This window comes from Schistocerca piceifrons, chromosome 6, assembly GCF_021461385.2.
Source record: "Schistocerca piceifrons isolate TAMUIC-IGC-003096 chromosome 6, iqSchPice1.1, whole genome shotgun sequence".
In the NCBI taxonomy this organism is placed as follows: domain Eukaryota; kingdom Metazoa; phylum Arthropoda; class Insecta; order Orthoptera; family Acrididae; genus Schistocerca; species Schistocerca piceifrons.
In genome coordinates, this window is record NC_060143.1 from 422,080,348 (window position 1) to 422,102,393 (window position 22,046).

The 22,046-nt window shown below is 40.5% G+C and overlaps 1 protein-coding gene across 1 annotated transcript in view; it reads left to right on the plus strand.

Annotated features, from left to right (window-relative positions):
* LOC124803359 (formin-2-like) overlaps positions 1 to 22,046 on the plus strand; it is a 237,603-nt gene that overhangs the window by 185,494 nt on the left and 30,063 nt on the right. The window contains exons 14-15 of the mRNA XM_047264544.1: positions 17,983 to 18,075; positions 18,160 to 18,211. Of these exons, the coding sequence (XP_047120500.1) occupies positions 17,983 to 18,075; positions 18,160 to 18,211 (145 nt within the window). The remainder of the gene's footprint in view (positions 1 to 17,982; positions 18,076 to 18,159; positions 18,212 to 22,046) is intronic.

A 22,046-nucleotide genomic window follows, 5' to 3' on the forward strand; every position in this document is an offset into this window, starting at 1 on the left:
AGCAGTGCTGAAACAGAAGTGCCTCCAAACAACACCGACACATTGCTCAGATGCTGGTCAAATATTTTGCACAAACTACTGCAAAAGCAAGCCATGATCCAGCATTTTGTCACTATCATGTGACTGTAGGGAAGGAAAAGTTGAACTTCATGTCCAACAGTTCTGAGGCCTACAACTCGCCTTTCTCCATGTGGAGCTCGAATCGGCACTGACTGGTCATGACCAAATCCAGTACTGCATGCTTTGACATGTCAGCAGCATGAAAGGAAATCCTCCTCGAATGTTTCAATCTAATATGGCAGACAGGCAACTCCCCCATCTCATGGAGGAAGGCTATTCTGACCCCTCTCCTCAAAACCAGGAAAGGACTGCACAAGCTGTAGTAGTTATCAGAGTAGCACCTTAATGAGCTGTGCAGGAAAGACCATGGAGCAAATGGTTAACCATCACCTTGTCTGGTTGTTAGAGACCAGGCAACTCCTTAGCAGCTCTCAGTATGTATTCCGAAGCTTTCAGTCCACTGTCGACAATCTGACCCTCCTAGAGGCGGCTATTCTGCAGGCTTTCCTCCATAAGCATCACTGTATCGGTATATTCTTCGATATAAGTAAGGCATATGATACTACTTGGAGACACTGTATTCTTGCACAACTGCATCAATTTGGCTTTTGTGGCCACCTCCCCATCTTCACATGGTCTTTCCTGTCTCAGCGGTTTTTTAGAATCCGAGTTGGTGAGACACTGTCTGATTGATTTGAGCATGAGAATGGTGTTCCTCAGGGCAGTGTTTTAAGTGTTACCCTCTTTGTCACAGCCACCAATAGTATGACATTGGCAGTAAGGAGTCCTGTACAGCTCTCCTCATTTTTATACAGGTTTGCTGTTTTTTGTTCCTCCTCCGGTGTTGCAACTGTCAGCTGTCAATTGCAACTTACAGTGTGGTTAGAGAAGTGGGCTGCAAAGATGGGATTAAAGTTTTCTGTAGATTAGTGTGTGTGTGTGTGTGTGTGTGTGTGTGTGTGTGTGTGTGTGTGTGTGTGTCCTTCAATTTAATTGTTCCCATCATCTTTCTAATTTCCCTGCCTTGAATATGGGGGACATCATCCTAAATTTTAGAGACACTGTGTGGTTTCTGGGCCTCATTTTTGACTCTTGATTGTCAACCACACCTTAGAGACCTGAAAGCACTGAATATCAAGTGCCTTAGCCACAGGTCTTGGAGTGGACAGGATGGGTCTTGTTTAGTTTTATCGGACTTTTGTGCATTAGCAGTTGGACTATGGTTGCACAGTGTAGGGGTCAACGAGGCCCTCTTACTTCCAGATCATTGACATTGTACATCATGAGGGGACTTGGCTGACCACAAGTGCTTATCAGACCAGTCCCATAATTTGCATCTGTGCAGAGGTGGAGGAACTGCCACTTACCATCCGGTGCCTGCTCCTTATGGCGCATCAGGCATGTAAGTTACATGGAGCTCCAATTTCACCCACACACCATACTGTTGCTTGTCTGCCTCTGAAATCCCTGTTTTCCAATTGTCTGTGAGCTACGATTCCATTTGGGATCTACGTGCAGCATGTGCTGTCACTTGGTGTGGAGTCAGTATGACCCCAAATCCAGTGTTTTAACCATTTGCTGCCCTGATTACTGCAGAGGGCCAGAGTGATTTTAGATTTTTTGCTTTATAGGAGAGATAGCACTCCTGCTTCCATTTTTAATGCAATATTCTTTGATACACTATGTGATCAAAAGTATCAGGACACCTGGCTGAAAATGACTTAAAAGTTTGTGGCGACCCCCATCGGTAATGCTGGAATTCAGTATGATGTTGGCGAACCCTTAGCTTTGATGAAAGCATCCACACTCACAGGCATACATTCAATCGGGTGCTGGAAGGTTTCTTGTGGAATGGCTGCCCATTCTTCATGAAGTGCTGTACTGAGGAGATGTATCGATTTCAGTCGGTGAGGCCTGGCACGAAGTTGGTGTTCCACAACATCCCAAAGGTGTTCTACAGAAGTCAGGTCAGGACACTCTGCAGGCCAGTCTGTTACAGGGATGTTATTGTCATGTGACCACTCTGCCACAGGCCTTGCATTATGAACAGGTGCTTGATCAAGTTGAAAGATGCAGTCGCCATCCCCGAATTGCTCTTCAACAGTGTGCAGCTAGAAGGTGCTTAAAACATCAATGTAGGCCTGTGCTGTGCTAGTGCCACGCAAAATGATGAGAGGTACAAGCCCCCTCCATGAAAAACATGACCATGATAACCATGACCACACTGTAATACCACTGCCTCCGAATTTTACTGTTGGCACTACACATGCTGGTAGAAGACATTCAATGGGCATTTGCCATACCCACACCCTGCCATTGGATCGCCACATTGTGTACCATGATTCGTCACTCCACACAATATTTTTCCACTGTTAGATCATCCAGTGGTTATTCTCCATGCACCAAGTAAGGTGTCATTTGGCATTTATGGTCTGATGTGTGGCTTATGAGCAGCTGCTCGACCATGAAATCCAAGTTTTCTCATCTTCTACCTAACTGTCATAGCGCTTACAGTCGATCCTGATGCAGTTTGGAATTCCTGTGTGATGGTCTGGATAGATGTCTGCCTATTACACACTACAACCCTCTTCAACTGTTGGGAATCTCTGTCAGTCAGCAGACAAGTTCAGCCTGTACACTTTTGTGCTGTATGTGTTCCTTCACGTTTCCACTTCACTATCACATAGGAAACAGTGGATCTAGGGATGTTCAGGAGTGTGGAAATCTCACTTACAGACATCCGACACAAGTGACACCCAATCTGACCATGTTCGAAGTCCATGAGTTCCGCGAAGGATCCATTCCACTCTATCATGATGTCTTATGACTACTGAGGTCAGTGATATGGAGTACCTGGCAGTAGGTGGCATTACAATGCACCTAATATGAGAAACGTGTTTTTGGGGGTATCCAGATACTTTTGATTACATACTATATTTTATCTGAGTACCACGACCATGTATCTGTTGTTATGGACGGGTCTAAGCAAGGGGTCTCTGATGGTTGCTCTGTCATTTTCCCAGGTTGGGTCATCAAGGTCAGACTGCCTTCAGAATTTACTGTCTTATGCAATATCTTGAGAGTACGGGAGTAGGTGAGACATTCTCCTGGCGTTAATTTCTTGTCTGTTAAGATTTTCCGAGTGCTCTTTACTCTCTCCAATGTTTGTACCCACCAGATAGTCATCCAGAATATCCAGGATGCCCTCCTCCAACTACGCCAACTGAGGAAGGATGTGTCTTTCTGCTGGGTGCCTGGGCACATGGGAATTCTGGGGAATGAAAGGGTGGATCTAGCAGTCAAGGAGGTGTGTCGTGATCCTCAGATATTTCAGTGTGCCATCTCCCTGCAGGCCATCACCTCACTGTTGAGGTACAAGGTCATGTGTTGATGGGAAGAGAAGGGTCTGACAACAATCTCTGTGTAGTACACCCAGCAACTCAGCCATGGCATACCTCCTCCTAGCCAGATCAGCAGGATGAGGTTCTTCTTACCCATCTTTGCATAGGCCATGGCCCAATGACACATGAATTATTACTCCGGCAAGAGGACCATCCAATGTGTGGTGCTTGTGGGGTGCAGATCACTGTGCACCATAATTTATTGGATTGCATTTTATTTGCTGACCTGCAGACTATGGCGAGTTTGCCAACAGATCTGCCCTCTATTATAAGCAATGTTCGAATGAATTTGGTTAGTTTCAAAGTTTTGTGTATTGTCCAACATTTTTAACAAGATTTTAGGAAGATATTTTCAATGTGTCAACAGTGTGTCTGGTTCCCCCAAGTTTTTTGTAAGTTGTCAGCCAGTCACATTTATCTGTCCTTCATTTTCGCTCTTCTGTGTTTTAATTTAATGTAGAGCTACTTTCTCTCCTAACTGGTTTTAGCACTTGTGAGATAGAGTGACTGTACAGTCATTTCGAGTGCACGAGTGTACAACAATTTTAGTTCATCTCCACATTCATTTCTTTTGACACGTGTAAGGTTGCTGATGACCTTACTGTTGGGTGCCCATAAAATCCACACACACACACACAAACTGATATTGCCACTGGCTTAATATCTCTGGTGCATTCCCCCATTTTAACCGATTCAGGAAATTCAGGTCTTCTAGTTACTAGGTGGTCTAAGACACAACCTTCATGAGACAGTTCTCTGTGCACTGAAAGCAGTTTCAGACAACAATGTGAAGAAAGTGTTACATTGATTCTATTCTCTGGCACCTGTTTAAATCACATAATTCTCTCATTTTGTAGCTGAAAAAGTAAAAGTCTGCCTCTATTACAATAGCATGAACAGGTAACTTACTTGTGATATTAACAAAGTTCTCTTTGAACTGATGTGCCATGGCAGAATTTGATGTGGGTTAGCATGTTTGACCCATCTTTGATGCTTAACTTCACCGGAATTATTTTACATTATGAGTCCATAATAATCTCAAATGTATTATGATATCTGTACAGCAATAAATGTAGCACTACCATTCGTATCTAACTTATCCCTGCAATCTTACATAGAACTCTGATTTCAGAATTTGATTTCTGTCCACTTCAGGCTTCAGTCAACTTTCTATTCCTAATACAGTGTGGCCATAATTATCTTAAACATGTTTTCAAATAATGGAAGAATATTATTGGTAATTTTATTTTCTCCATTTGTCCATGAACACTGTAAAAATCCATCCAGTTCACATGTTTCAGCAATTTTCTGAAATTCTTTTTTTAGTCCTTTATTGCTCCCCCCCCCCCCCCCCCCCTCCCCCTGCGCCCTGCACTCAATATTTAGTGTCTTTTTAACAATGTACGAAAAGACAGGTTGCTACTTACAGTAAAGAAGTTACAGACAGACACAATTAAGACAGTCACATATATCATGTTAAGGGTGTAAAGATCACTGATGATAAGTTTCATGGAATGAATTTGTTCATTATATATGAAGCTGGTATCTGTTCTTTCAGACATGTCAAAAGAACAGATACCATTGGTGATCTTGTAGCTCTCGAAGAATGAAATTACAGTGAAATCCAGACAATTAGTTGCTTACAGGAGTTGATAAATATCAATGGGCGTAGTTGAAAATGTGTGCCCCAACTGGGACTCTACATCTAAATTAATACTCCGCAAGCCACCCAACAGTGTGTGGCGGAGGGCACTTTACATGCCACTGTCATTACCTCCCTTTCCTGTTACAGTCGCGAATGGTTCGCGGGAAGAACAACTGCTGGAAAGGCTCCGTGCATGCTCGAATCTCTCTAAGTTTACATTCGTGATCTCCTCGGGAAGTATAAGTAGGGGGAAGCAATATATTTGATACCTCATCCAGAAACGCACCCTCTCAAAACCTGGACAGCAAGCTACACCGTGATGCAGAGCGCCTTTCTTGCAGAGTCTGCCACTTGAGTTTTCTAAACATCTCCGTAACGCTGTCACACTTACCAAATAACCCTGTGATGAAATGTGCTGCTCTTCTTTGGATCTTCTCTATCTCCTCTGTCAACCAGACATGGTACGGATCCCACACCGATGAGCAATACTCAAGTATAGGTTGAACGAGTGTTTTGTAAGCCACCTCCTTTTTTGATGGACTACATTTTCTAAGGACTCTCCCAATGAATCTCAACCTGGCATCCGCCTTAACAACAATTAATTTTATATGATCATTCCACTTCAAATCGTTCCGTACACATACTCCCAGATATTTTACAGAAATAACTGCTACCAGTGTTTGTTCTGCTATCATATAATCATACAATAAAGGATCTCCTGCTTACATGGCAGACAATCTATCTCACTGAGCCATCGAAAACACAGAGGATAGTGTTACAGCAGGGACTCATCTCTGGCACTCTCCCCATGAGACCCACATTTTCAAACTACTGTCCACACCTACATTTGTAGTACCCCTGCCCACTATACTCATTACTCACGGCAGTTAATCTACTGATTCCTGTAAGAGTTTGAGCAATGTGAGTGCTTCAGCACTGAAGAAGATCATTGGCCAGTAAGCCTTATCTAGATGAAGATGGTGTCTGTTCTTTCGGACATGACAGATGTCATTTTCATATAGATAAAGCCTACCGGCCAATGATCCTCTTCAATTTAGATGCACTCACATTGCTCAAACTCTTAGGATAATCAGTGGATTGACTGGCGCAAGTAATAAGTGTAGTGGGCAGGGGCACTACAAATGTAGTGTGTGGACAGTAAGTTGAAAATGTGGGTCTCATGGGGAGCATGTCAGAGGTCTGTCCCTGCAGTCACACTATCCTCTGTGTCCTCAATGGCTCAGTTGGGTAGAGCATCTGCCATGTAAGCAGGAGGTCCTGGGTTCGAGTCCTAGTCAGGGCACACATTTTCCACTGTCCCTGTTGATATTTATCGACCCTGTAAGCAGCTAATGGTCTGGATTTCATCGTAATTTTATTGTTCATCATACTTCTGTATAAAGATATTATTTTTACATTTTTTGGAACATTTTCTGTATCTGTGTGAACTAATAGGAGTGATAATATTACTGGCTAGAATAACTTTTTACTAGAAGAACTTGTAAGAAAATCAGTACTAAAACCATAAGCAACTTCTTTTTAAACTGTTAAATTGGCAAATAGGGCTGAAGGTGATTTATGAATAGGTTGAAATTTCTTTTAGGTTACTGATTTTCTGTTAATATTAGAACATGTTATTGATACACACATTTCTACATGTATTTGGGTGAAAAACTTCCTTAAATCTATGAAAATGTATGATGAAAGGGTCAACTCCTCCTTTATTCATATCTGCTGTACAGAAGCAATATGCTTAACCTACAGTGTGTTGTATTCCAGTGGTCAGTTGCTCTGAGAGGAAGATTATGTTGACTGGATTTAATGATGTTAAATCGTTGATGTAAATAGGTGGTTAGTTAATTTTACTGCTCAGTCTTTGAATAGTCTTATGAAATAAGTAAAGATGACTTTTTGAACTGACAAAATCAAAGTTCATAGAAAAAAGAATGTTCTAGTGTTTGCTGAAAATTTCAATTAACAGCCTATGCGAGAATAATGCATAAAAAAGGCTATAACCTGATGTACGTAACCATTAGTATTTTATTCTTATTCAGAATTCCCCCTATCCCTTCCCAAAAGTTTTCTTGTGGTAGCCTATCTAATTTTCCATTTCTTGCTGAGGTGAACACCATTCCTAAATGTGATACCATATGCTGATGTAATTAGTAGGAATCTCATCAGTATGTGTTTATGCATTAGAGATAAGCCAATTTTACCATTTCAGATTACCTTTCCTGACAGAATAATTTAAATGAGGTTGATCTTCACAAATCAAAACAGGTGTAAACATAATACATGGGTGGTTTGATGCTGACAATATCTTTACATAATTTCACTAGAAATCACTTGTCAAACTACTGCAAGGCCCACTCACTACAACCATAGAGGTATTCCTTTGTTAAATCTTCACACAGTGGCCATAGAGCTAAGGTGTCACAGAACTAGTTACAAAATTGTGAATGTATGCCATAAAATCAAGGTGATATGTAGGGTATTACCACTTCTTGCCTACAGTATGTCTGCTCTAAGTATTCCTAGAGAGTTTGCTGATGGTAGTAATTGCAATCAATTGGCCCTCTCATTGTGAGGAGATCATTTTAGCTATTGGACACTATCTTTTTAACCATCCCCATTTGTTAAGTGGTAATCCCCACCACTTTGTGCTCATTGTCATCTACCTTTGACAGTTCACCATTTCCTGACTGAATGCTCTTTTTATAACTTCTTACATTCCAGTGTATGTTTACCATCTGAGTTATTGGCCTTTTTAGTGAACATCATTTGTGCTGTCAACTTCATTTTACTTTTTATGTATTTTAGCGGTATGGCATAGGACACTTGATCTTTGGTTCAAGATCTCTGCTGTGTCTACTGCATATTTTGTGCACCTTTCTGCAAGAGGAAGCTTTTGTTTTTAGCTCTTTCTTTCTCTCAATTAGGCTAAGCATGTAGTTGCTTTTAACTTCTTTTACTTATTAGTGTTACAACGTTATGAAGTGGGTGCTTATAACCTCAATTGTTTTTTCCAAAACAAAACAAAACTAAACTAAAATAAAATTGTCTCTACAGATAACAGGATAATCAGCAGGCTCGATTTATAGTTATTTGTTCACTGCCTTGTTATATGTTGCACCGGCCAAAATGCATGTGATACCCTCACACACCCAACCTACATTTCACTGGTGTGCATGGTCTACTGTTTTTGAGCCCTGGAATCTGCTAGTTGACCAAGGGATAGTGACAATGCCTCTGTGCATTTTGTGGAACAGGATCCTACAGCCTCTGCACCACATAGCAGTGAGTTTTCGAAGTCTGGCACCTGGTAGCCTCAGAGGTGAATATGCTTCATTTGTTCCCTTCTGGCCATTCCCCTTTATGACTCTTCTCCAATGGAACACTCATGGCATTAGATCCAACAAGGAGGAAGTATGGTTGCTCATGGAATCACAGTGTCCTGTTGTTTTCAGTAACCAAACAATCTGGTTGAACACCCAGCTGAAAGTTGTCGCAGTGCACATTTTCATTCCTCTTTTCACCTCTTCTCTTTGTAATGTCTATCTTTGGCTTCCCTCTGACAACCATGCCTCCATCCTTGCTACCCTCCCTGTTTACCTTTCCCTGTTGCTTCATAACCTGGGTTGTGAGTAACTAAATCCACTTTCCCTTCTTCCCCTTTTTTCCCCTCTCTCCTCCATGATGAAGGAACAAAGTTCTGAAAGCTAGGAATGTAAATTTTCTGTTCTGTTTTGTGTTATCTATCGGCTGTACTGACCTGAGGTAAGTACTGGCCCGCCCCTCTATCTCTTTGTTAGTATTTGTTTCACATCTTTATATGAGATTTTTCATAAGTATTAGTGTCAATGATGTTGAGGAGCAACTGCAATTTGTTAAAATTGAACAGAGATCTAGAGCCCAATGGAATTCCAGTCAGATTCTATACTGAATTTGTGGTTGAGTTAGTCTCTCTCCAAACTACAATCTGTCACAGATCCCTCAATCAAGAAACAATGCCCAGTTATTGAAAAGCAGCACAGGTCACACCCATCTACAGAAGGGTAGTAGAAGTGATCCACAAAACTACTGTCCAGTATTCTCGATACCAGTGTGTTGTAGAAACTTAGAAAATCTTCTGAGCTCAAACATAATGAGATATCTTGAACAAAATGACCACCTTAGTGCCAACCAGCATGGATTCTGGAAACATCAACCATGTGAAACCCAACTTGCACTTTCCTTACATGACATGCTGAAAGCTTTAGATCAAGGCAGTCAGGTAGATGCAGTATTTCTTGATTTCTGAAAAGCATTTTAATCAGTACCACACCTATGCTTACTGTCAAAAGTGTGATCGTATGGGCTATCAAGTGAAATATTGACTGGATTAAAGACTTTTTGGAAGGGAGGACACAGCATGTTATCTTGGATGGAGAGTAATTGTCCAGGTGTTGCCCAAGGAAGTGTGTTGCTGTTCATGTTGCATATTAACCCTTTAAGTGAGCATGATGGATACATCCATCCATGCTCTGCTAATTCACAGTGGGTTTGACAAATATATCCATCTACTGTGTACTGTGGCTAAGAGCTAGTGGGAATGACAAGTTATTGGCATGCCGTTGACACTGTGGTGTTAGTTGAGCTTCGTCCACTAGATGGCAGCTCTCATCAGGCAATGCAGCATGTTCTAGGCTAGTTATAACATTGTTGACTCAAGTGCGCATTGACAGTATGCGTCCAGTGAAGCAGCCACAAAAGTGCACCGTTTTTGTCCGTGCTTACTGCCACATTAGTGAGTGATCTTTTGTAGTGGTGAGAAGAAGTCGTTTATCAGATTTGGAGATTGAGCAGCTGCTTTTGGAAAGTGACGATAATTTCAGTGACAATTCTGAAAGTTTTCAAGATATGGATGTTGAGGCTAGTGAAAGTGAAAGTGACTTTGATCAGAAACATCTGCAGATGAGACACTACTGTAGCAGACGGTACCTAGTGCATTTGTGCATGCTAGTTCAATTTATAATCAATATTTGTTCACTGGTAATAGTGGTACAGTTGTGCCTCTAAAACAATATGAGGTGATGAGTTGTTTTAAGTGTTTTGTGGATGATACTTCACGCACAATAATAGCTGGACTAACGAACTTTTATGCAGAACAGTTCCTAGCTTCTCCTCCCAATTTAGCAGCACACTCCAGGGTTCGCAGTTGGCAGGATACTACATATGACAAGGTAAAAACACTTATTGCAATGCTTGTACTTCAAGAAATTCTTCACAAACCAGACCACAAGATGTACTTTTGAGAGAGAGAGAGAGAGAGAGAGAGAGAGAGAGAGAGAGAGAGAGAGAGAGAGAGAGAGAGAGAATGAATATCAGTTGACACACACCTTTCTTCAGGAAACTGATGACTGAAAAACAGTTTCATCTTTTATTGAAATTCCTCCACTTTGCTGACAATACCTTTTATGACCCACTTGGCACTATCAGCAGAAAACTATTCAAAATTCACCCCATTATGGAGCATCTGTGGCATAAATTCAGATCAATATATGTGCCAGAGAGGAACATCGCCATTGACAAATCGTTGTTGCTCTGGAAAGGGTGGCTTGGATGGAGGCAATATTTTTCATCAAATCGTAGCAGATTTGGCATCAAATTGTACAAACTCTGTCAAAGCAGTTCCGGGTATGTATGGGACTTTATTGTTTACACTGGGAAGGACACTAATTATAGTAGCCACTATGCAGATGAAAAAGTAACCTCTTGAATTGTTTTGAAACTTGCTTACAATCTATTTGGGAAAGGCCACTGCATTTATCTTGACAACTGGTACACCAGTCCAGATCTGGTGGACAAAGTAACCAGCAATAATACTGCTGTTGTCAGCACAATGCAGCAAGACAGGAAGGGGTTCCCTGACTTCATAAAAAAAGGAAAAACTGAAGAAAAGGGAGTACATAACAGGGTACAGAGGCAAGCAGATGGTAATGAAATGGAAGGACAAAAGAGGCATTGTTATGGTATACCGATGCCTCTTCTTTAGTCTTCTTCTTGTTTCTTGTTTATCCCAGCTTCTTGAGATCTCTTGTGAAGAGAGACGATACAACATGTTCAGTAGTGGTGTGGGACAATCAATGAAGTTACACAACAGTTAAATTACTAACTTTTGAAACCGCCGGTTTATTGGCATTTCTGGAAATAAAACCACTCTCACACTCTCATGCAGTCAGCAAATTTCTTGTAACAGTTTGTCTGTGTAATGGAACTTACTAAGTTGCAAATAGCTCTAACAAATTAATTAATCTGCATTACAATGTTGCTAAGCAACATGATCAACAAGGTGATATGTGTCTCAATTAAAACAGAACCTCGATATTTTGAATAAACTTTTGGTTCATTTTTGTCAAAATCAGCACTTGTCTCAAAATTAATTTCTGACTTCACGCATTAAGTCCAAGTGCATTTGCAACTATTTACTCGATTCACTGGACAGCTCGATTGTGCACTAGCATGTGACATATTCCAAATTGAGCGCACAGGTTTCAGTTTTCCTTAATGGGCTAAATGACACTTTTGTAGTAATGTGATGTGTCTATCTCACATAACATCTAAATGAAACTGGATTTGTCTCCATTTGAGTCAAAATCACAAAAAATAAAATTCACACTGCAGGTCGGCAAACTGTACATGCACACCTCTTGCACTCTAAGTGATAACTCATCTCAGAGTAAAAGCCGCACATAAATTTGCACTTTTTCATGTGCACAAAATTCAAAACACCTTTACATTAAACAGATAAATTATGGCCAGCAATTACTAATTAACATTTCCCATTCTGAATAAACTTCAAGAACTTGTATTTCATAATCAATAAAATTGTATCACCTGAAAGAAACTATTAGTTTGCTCAAAAAGATTCAGATTACAATCAATTCATGGCTGGATGACGTCATGAGTCAATACTTGGTTGGAATGAATGAAATACCTGTACTGAAAAATACTGTCTGTTGAGTAATTTACTGACTTTTATAACAAATTTCGTACCCCTTGCATTGCTACTATGGTCAGCATCTTCCATGACAATACTTTTTTAAATGTAAACTCGAAGAAGGGAATCATTCAAAAGCCACATATCGTTATTGACTAAAATAAGAATATGATTGGAGGGTGGGGGTGGGGGGGTGGGGGGGTGGGGGTGGGGGGGGGGGGGAGTGGTAGATAGGTATGATTCTCAGTTACAAAACTACTAGATGGCCAGTAGGAGGCTGAAAAAAAAAAGTTATCAGAAGCTTTCCCACCACTTGTTGTCCAATGCATGCTTCAGTGCATACGTTCTGTACAACAAGCATGGTGCTGAACAAAGTAGAATGAGCTTCATGATTAATCTTGGCAAACAGTTGACTGTAGCTTCATCACAACAAGGGACATCAGTAGGATGCCCACCTTGAACACCGAAAGCAACACACCTTACAGCCAGGCATTTTCCAGACCACCTTCCACCCACAATGAAGAAAGGTCAAACAAGGAGCTGTGTGGTGTGCATGAGAAAAGGCCTTCACAAAGAAACTTCATACTGGTGTGGAGAATGCAAAGTTGTCTTGCTTGCAGCATGTTATTTTAAAATGTTTCACACTGAAAATGACTTGTAATATTGTGAAAATACAGTTTTGTTAACTTCTGCAACATATTTTATTCATTTCCACCCAGTATCAATTTAAATTTAAATTCAACAACAAAACATGAAGGACAACTTTTATGCATGAGAACAGTATGCAGCACCACCACACATGAGCACGCTGATGTGTGTTACCCACTGTGGAAGAGGTGTACGTGCGCAAATTACCCACTTCACGGGCTAATGACCTGACAGACAAGATTACTATTAATCTCAGATGTTTTGTAGATGATGCTGTTACCTATAATGAATTACTGTAAATAAGAAGCTGCATAAATCTTGAGAAGATTTCAAAGTGCTGCAAAGATTGATAACTTGCTTTAAATGTTCATAAATGTAAAATTTTGCACTTCATAAACTGAAAAAACATGTTATCCTATAATATCATTGAGAGACTGTTGGAATCAGCCAACTCATACAAATACCTGGGTGTAGCACTTCACAGGGATTTGAAATAAAATAATCATATAGTAGGTTGTAGACTTTGGTTTATTGATAAAATACTGGGGAAGTGCAGTCAGTCTACAAGGGAGATTGCTTTCAAATCACCTGTGCAACCAGTTCTACGATATTGCTAAAGTGTGTGGGACCCAAATCAGATAGAACTAACAGGGGATATTGAAAGTATACAGAAAAGGGCAGCATGAATGGTCACAGGTTTGTTTAAGTGTCACAGAGATACTGAAGGAACTAAACTGGCAGACTCTTGAAGACAGACATAAACTGTCCTGGGAAAGTCTATTAACAAAGTTCCAAGAACTGGCTTTAAGTAATTACTTTAGGATACACTACAACCCCTTGTGTGTTGCTCACATAGGGATTGTCAGGATAAGATTAGAATAATTACTGCTTGCACAGAGGCATTCAGTCAACCATTCTTCCTGCACTCCATACATGGATGGAACAGGAAGTAACCCTATTAACTGGTACAATGGAATACTCTCTCTGCCATGCACCCCATGGCGGTTTGCAGAGTATAGATGTAGATGTAGAATAATAGTAGAATAATGAGGTCCATAATATCAATACTAGAAGCAGTTAAGTTCATTAAACTTCACTGAAACTGACTGTTGCTCTGAAAGTGGTGAACAATGTTACTATCATTTTTTCTTTACAAAATGCTGAGACATGCCAAAGTTCAGGTCCTATAGAAGCTCTGCTGAATGTCCCCCCTATAGCATAATTCTGACCCCTCCAGCCAGTGTCTGTTGTGTGGTGCAGGTTTTGAGAAGCTGTTCACAAGGATGAAAACATATCTGGGCACAACCATTGACCTGGTGTTGCAAGAAATGAGATCCTTTCAGCCAGGTGACATACAGGCTGATTATAACTAAACTTTCAAAGTGCTGTAGAAATAACACCACTGGTCAGAATGACATCAAATTACAAAAGAGTATTTGCTATGGCAGAAGGAAAAACAGTTGTGTGAAAATTGATCAATATGTGCCAGAATACATAAAACACACCAGGTACACAGCTTTTCCTCCTTTCGTGTCTGTGATATTTGCTGTGACTGTCTAAATGCAGGATTGTACTCTGCTTGTAAAGCTGTATTACAGGAATGATGACTGTGCACATGTCACTCTGCAGAAGTTCTGGACACTGAAGAGTTTGAAAAACGACATTGGTCTGATGACTGCTGTGGGTATGGAGAAAGTGATTCGGAAATATGAAAAGTTGTTTTTTTGGCCTGGCAGAGGGAGGAAATGAATTGATTCAATGTCAATGGAAGCAGTGGTCACAGCCATGCAGGAGGAGATGAGTGGTGGTGAGCAAATGTGTAATGCATGGAGAATTGCCCAAACATTGGACATATCCATGAGGACAGTGCGTAAAATCCTACGACACATCCTTCTTTGCTATCCATTCAAAATTACCCATGTGCCCAAGTTGCTTCCTGTTGATCTGACAGCAAGGGACACCTTTGCTTTAGAATTTCTTTGGAAGCAGACAATGATTGGCTGTGGAAGATAGTGTGGACATATGAAGCCCACTTCAATTTAACAGGATATGTTAGTACAAAGAACTGTCAAATATGGGCAATGGAAAATCCACATACAAATCAATGAGTAACACTTCATCCTGAAAAGTCACTGTGTGGTGCAGGTTTATGGCATCATTTATCATATGACCATATTTTTTCAAAGAGACAGGTGCCTTTGGTCCTGCTACCTGTATCGTCACTGATAAGCGCTATGAGTGTCTTTTGTGTAACCACATCATTCCAGCTCTCCAACAGTGTGGATGGCACATCTCCACACATTGCAAATCCAGTTAAGCAGCTGCTGAAGCACCATTTCAGAAAAGCTAGGATTATCAGCCACCATTTCTGTACAGCCTAGCCATCCCTATGACTTGATCTTAATCCGTGTGACTTATAGCTGTGAGGCTGCCTTAAGTGTTCTGACTGCAAACTTAGATGCATTGGAGGCACACATTGCGCAACACATTCTGAACATGACTCAGGAAACACTTTGATCAGTTGGGGAATGTGCTGTTTCTCAATTTCAACTTGTTCAATATGCTGTCCACCATTTTCTGCAACATGTTTTACACCAATCCCACTGAAATCAATAATACGATTTGATTTTTATTAATGGTTTTTTGTGCAGTTTTTGGTCTCAGGACAATTAAAAACTGATGTGATTGATGGGTTTTATGTGGTCTTTGGCCTCAGGACAATTAGAAACAGATTGTTCCCATCTGATGTGATATGACCTTGCCGTGATGGATGCGCTTACATAACTAACAGTATCACACTGAATAGTACAGTTTGTTTACTGTTGAATGTACACCTTAGGCATTGTTGTATGATTTGTCGTTTGTAGTCAACCACTAGTAAATTATAATGCTTACAGCACCATCTATTGCTACACTTTGTAACTCTTTATTGTTGTTCTGCCACACGTTTTCCCCCTTATCTGAAATATTCCATTGCACTTTGATGTCATTCTGATCAGTGGTGTTATTTCTACAGTAGTTTGAAAGTTTAACTTTAATTATAATCACCCTGTGTTTCTGTTGGTTCATGGTTCAGTCTTGGTGATCCCATGCTCACTGCAGCTGTAAATGAATATGACATTGGATCAACAAGAGAACATGTAGGGATTATCTGCTGCAGCACCCCATACTCATTTCGTCATGTCTGCCTCAGATTGCCCCCTGTACTGCTTTACATAGAGGATAATTATATAACCTTTATGTTCTATGATGGTGTGGACTTCCAACACTTTGTTGCCTAATAGCAGTAGTACATGATCAAACAGCTTTGCCATTTCTGAAATGCTCACCCCAAGGTGCCAGCCATAACTATCTGCCCTTCGCCAAAGTCACTTATGTCAGCGAATATATCCATTCGTGGCAGATATTTTCAGTAGAATGATTCCCCATTCATCTCTGCTCTACTTAGGTACTTCCTTTACAGTGTTTTGCGCCTGATATGCAACCACATAGTATTCAGTCACACAATGGGCAGACCACACAAAGTTTTGACTCGTTGGTGTAACTGCATACTCATTTATGTTAGTGAGGTAAATATTTTTTTCTGCAGTGTTACTATGCTGTGATTTTTCACTTGATACCATAGTGAAATGTGCATTAATTTAGTAGTTTTTTACTGACTTATTATTCCATATTGTTAAGGTATGTAGGGTAAGTACCATGTGGAACACACGGCAAACTAAATTCTTGTAACTTTGAGAATCATAATCAGAATACAAACAATGAAAAGAGTAATGATAACCAGTCACAATTTAGTTTCACAATGTCCTCCTTTTGAGCAACCCCCCCCCCCCCCCCCCCCCAACTTGCCCCCTCCCTCTCCATACACACATACAAAAACCTAATTTGGTCCTAGAATTGTGGTCTGAATGATATGTAGAAATGTCATATTGAGGGTAAAAGCACCAAGGACCATGAGGGTGAAAGGTAATGATGAAGGTTGGGGGCAGGGGAGTCAGAGTAGAACAGCATAAAATGGTATTCATACTGGGAACACTGTGAGTGTTGCTGAATAGATGGATGATAAAAACATTGAGGAAGTATGGGGCAGGGGCGGGGGGGAGGGGGCAGGAATGAGGACAGATACGGTAGTAGGTGTAGAATGAGAGTTAGTGGAAATTGGAAGATGTATTGTAAGAACAATTCCTCACATATGCAATTCAGAAATTCAGAGAAGCTGGGATCGTTGGCAGGGGACATGGTGCGAGAGGAAGGGGTGAAAAGGAGGATAGGAACCAGATGGTCCAGTTGTGAAACTACCAGTAACGTGGAGCATGTTGTGCTCAGTAGCATGTTCTGTCACTTGATGCTCAACTCCTCTTGTGGTCTCTGTTTGGGGAGATAAATGTGTTCAGATGGACAGTTAGCTTGTGTTCATGCACAAATAAATGGTTGTTCAGAAATTAGAGCAGAATCAATATAATGTAGATACTGTGAAAGGTGATTCTGCCTGTGATGCGATAGGATACACCTGTGACAGAACTACAATATCACACTCTGAATGGGTTCATAGGACACTTTTGCATATGGTTCTTTCACATTGAATGCCGAGGGGATGGGAGTAGATGTGACATAAAGATGGTTCAGAATGATTTGTGATTGGGAGGTTAGCAGGATACCAAGAGGGAATGGAAGGATTGAGGGAATCACATTTCTCATTTCTGGGCTCTATGAAAGGTAACTGAAGCTGCAGCGGAGGATATGATTAGGTTGTTAAAGTCAGATGTGATTTTGTGTAATATGGGAGGTTGGAGGATGTCACTTGATTCATTAGCTGTTGGTTGGTGGATGCTGTTGAAGTACAGTATTAAGAGCATTTGTGAATATAGCATTGTGATCCAGGAATAGGGAAAAGATACTGAAGATGCAGAAGACTCACTGGGCCACATTAACCCAACATAATATTTTTCCTTGTTATTCAACCACTAAATTTCTCCATGTTATTTGTTTGTGTTGCTTAATGGCATATTCTCCTCTGTCTGCTTCTATGTGGTATGTTATCTTCTTCAGTCCAGACTATATCGTGGTGTTGTGTGCTATTTTCTTTAATGGATGAATAACTAAATTTGATTTGATGAGGAAGATATCATTCTCTCTCTTTTTTGACCCATTTGTGTCTGGCCTCAATTTTTTTAATGAGACGTGATATGCTGTGTTCTTATGCTCCACATTCTTTCCATAGTATAATATGTTTTTGTTCTTTTTTACAGCATGCCAAAATAGAACACAAAAAGTTATTAAGGCCTCTTCAGAAAATAATTTACAGCCTTTCAAGGATAAGATGGAATTCTTTGTAACTAGAGGTAATAAAACATTATTGATTTGAGACCTGTAGATTTTAAAGTGCATTGTTTATGGAATATTAAAGTATGTTTGTTTCCTTGTAGCCAAGAAGCAGCTCCTTGGTGAAAAAGAAAATTTAGAAGAATGCAAGCAAAAGTAAGTGTAACTAAAACACATTTATCTATGAAATTATGTGCGTACCTATTTAGATGATGTCTTAGCAAATCCACTAATATTCTATCCAGTTGTTCAGAGTTAGTCTGCACTGTTCTTAGCTCTCCACAGACCCAGGAGAATGGCAATCCACAGGGCTCCATATTAAGTTTCCTTCTTTTCTCATCACAATTAATGGTGTTGTAGCCTCCACTGGAGGTCATCCCTGCTCTCCAAGTGGATGATTTCTGTATTTTGGCTAGCTCTCTATCTATGGCCTCTGTGGTGCAATGCTCCAGGGTGGCATCTGACACACTTCTGTCACCATTAAGTCTAGGGTTGTGCATAGCTGTTACTCTACTACGGTCCATCCTGATCTGGAGCTCTGTCTCAATGCCCAACACCTGATGGCATTCCTCCAGTTCAGTTTCTTTGGCCTTCTTTTTGATAACAAGCTGACTTAGTTGCTCCGTATCTGCTTTCTGAAAGTTGGTTGTTTTTGTAAACTCAGTGTCCTTCACTTCCTTGCCCATACCTCTTGGTGCATGGGTTGTTAGGTTCTTTCCTACCTTTATCAGGCATTAGTTCTGCCCCATCTGGTATGTGGTTGTTAAGTTTATGGATGAGCTGCTCCTTCCAAGCTGCTCCCCTTGGACTCTGTTCACCATTGTGGTATCTGTTTAGGCACCAGCGCTTTTTGCACTAGCCCTGTCAATAGTCTCCTGGTTGATGCCGGGATCTCTCCCCTTCTATTTCAGTGGTCCCAGCTCCTTGTTTGCTATGCCATCATTGTCCACTTTCCCGTGCTCACCCATCCTATTTGCACTGTGATCTTGTGACATCACCTGCCTGCTGCCCACCCTCAGGTGGGTCTACTGCTTTGGCTCCACCCCACTTCTCTCTGCCCCGATTTCCATCACCCCTCCTTGTCTCTATGTCTCATCTCCTGACCACCCTCCTTGGTTAGTTCCTTGGCTGTGGATATGGACGGATCACTTTTGGGGTCCAAAATCCTCCATCGCTCCAATGGTGTCACATTATTTACTCCACCTGCTCTTACACGAGTTCCTGAATGCTACTGTATCTTACACAAATGACTCTAAACCCACCAGTCACATGGGAATGCGTTCATGTCTTCTGTTGCTATGGAACATCATCTCTTGATTGCCAAATGTCAGATGTTTACCACAGAACTGATGGCCATCCATACGGCTGTTTGGTTTAATTAACATTCCTCCCTCACCCAAGTTTTGTTATGTTTGGTTTGTCAAATTATGAAAATGAATTATGATGACTGAAGCTTATATGAGTATAATGAGAGATTTGAAAAATCAGTTGTTATGTTTATTGTTTCTTGGTTTAGAGAAGCTGTGATGTCATGGGTGAGGTATATGAATTATATTCGAAGCACATTTCTATTAGGTGTAGAAAAATGATATTTAGGGTACTATGGAGACATGTGGAGGCTATGGAGAAATATTTTGTGAGGTTTCTGCTGTTGTGATAAAGCTTGTGTAGTTTACTAGGGATATTAAGGTGACATTTTGTGATGTATTCTGTGATGTCTATAGTCATTATAACAGTGGTAGGATGATGTTGTGTTAATGACTTGTGATTTGTTTTACTCTTATTTGTGACAGTGTACTGTATGGTTTTGGAGAATACTTAAGTTGAATTTATGCTATCTGTTGAACTACATTTTTGTTCTATGGTTACATTGTGCTTTTGATGATGACTGCAGTGCACTGGAAAATTTGTGGCTGGGAATTCCAGTTGGTAGCTTTATTGTGTTGAATGTAGTGTTGGAATGAGAGAAATTGCTAGGATAACTCATGAGAAGTGCTGAAGATAATGTTGCAGCTGATGATATATAGATAACACCTGTTTATAAACTGAAGAATCTGTCTGATGTATTAACTGCATATCTGGAAATAAATAAAAATGAATTATCACTATCAGAAAAATACTAAGAATAATTCATAGTTTCAGTATAATTAATATTAAAAAAATGAACTTGGCCACTACATATTGCACCTCTAATTATTATGTAAGGTTATTTTAATAAATTTGTTTTAGTAGAAAAGAAGGAATAGTTGGTGCTTTTTTCAGTACCGTGGAGCCTCACTTAACAAGCACCTCCAATAACACACGATTCACATAATGAGACTTAATGAGCGATGTTTCACATAATGGGTGGTGGTGGTGGTGGTGGTGGTGGTGGTGGTGGTGGTGGTGGTGGTGGTGATTTAATGTGATGTCACCTGTCTCTCACACGTGGTGGGAAAATGTTTAACAATATGAACACCTTTTGTAAATGAACAGTGTCTTCAGTACATACTGCAGTCTGGGTTTAGCACTCTTTTTGGTATCATCTAATTCACTGAAATGTTCCTGAAGATAAAGCTGCAAGAAGATGAGTATAAGAGAGAGAAAATGAGCTTATAAATGAAATTAAAATAATTGAAAATGTGAACATGGTTTGAGCGTTGCTGATTTAGCATGCACATACAGTTGGTCTACATCAGCTATTTGTACTATCCTTAAGGAGGAGGACAATATTAAGGAAACAGATGCTTCAAAGGAAGTGACAAAGTATCTAAACAATGATTTTGTATTCTAAATGATGTCAGAAGGTTGCTCCTTATATGTATCAATAAAAATCAAATTGCAAGGCAACACTATTAACAAGAACATCATTTGTGAGAAGGCGAGAAAGATTTTTGCTGACCTCATTAAGAAGATACCAGGATCATCAGTGGACAAAGCTGTGGGTGGTTTCAGGAATTTAAGAGAAGAACCAGTGTCCACAGCATTGTGAGCCATGGCAAAACAGCCAGCTCTGACATAAAGACAGCAGAGATCATCATCAACTACTTCAAGATGCTCATACGTTCTGAGGGTTATCTGCTGCAACAGGTTTTTCATTGTGACAAGAGGGGTCTATTCTGGAAAAAATGTTGAAGCATACCTTTATAATAGCAGAGCAGACTGCATTGCCTGGTCATAAACCAATGAAAGACCGTCTCACACCGCTATTCTATTTAAAAGCAGGCAGTGATTTGAAAATTAAAGCACTTCTTGCTCATCATTCAGAAACTCCATGAGCCTTCAAGAAATGTCAAGTCCAGAAGAGCAGGTTAAATGTGATGTGGAGGTCCAATAACAAGGCTTAGGCACCAAGTGATCTTTTTTGTCATTGGATCAATGAAGTGCTTGGTCCTTCTGTGAAAAAGTATTTGCTTGAGATGTCTTCTTGTTATGGACAATGCTCCTGCCCATTCTCCAGGCCTACAAGACCATCTCCTTGAAATATTTCAATTCCTCTGAGCACCACTCCATTACCCCTACCTATGCACCAGCAGATTATTCCTAACTTTAAGAAGCTCTACACTAAAGCAGTCTTTGAGCATTGCTTTGAGTTGACTGAAGTTACCAAGATCACTCTGAGACTTTTGGAAATATCACTTCAAAACTGTTGGCTATGCCAAGATAACAGAAAAGGCATGGGAAGGGTTTACCAAGAGAACTCTCACTCCTGCTTGACAGAAGCTTTGTCTGGAGTGTGTTGCTGAATGTGACTGAGGCATTTGAGTCAGTACCTGTGGAACCTGTAGTCAAAGAGATTGTGCCTTTGGCCAAGAGCATGGGACTAGAAGTGGATAACAAAGATATTGACAAGCTTGTGGAAGATCACAGTCAAGAAATGACCACTGAAGAGCTTATGAAGTTGCAGTGTTTTTCACAGCAGAAAGTTGTGGAGAGGCGTTCTTCTTCTTCAGAGGAAGAGGAGGAGGGGGTAACAGCAAAGCAGCCATCTTCTGGTGCAATAAAAGAAAGG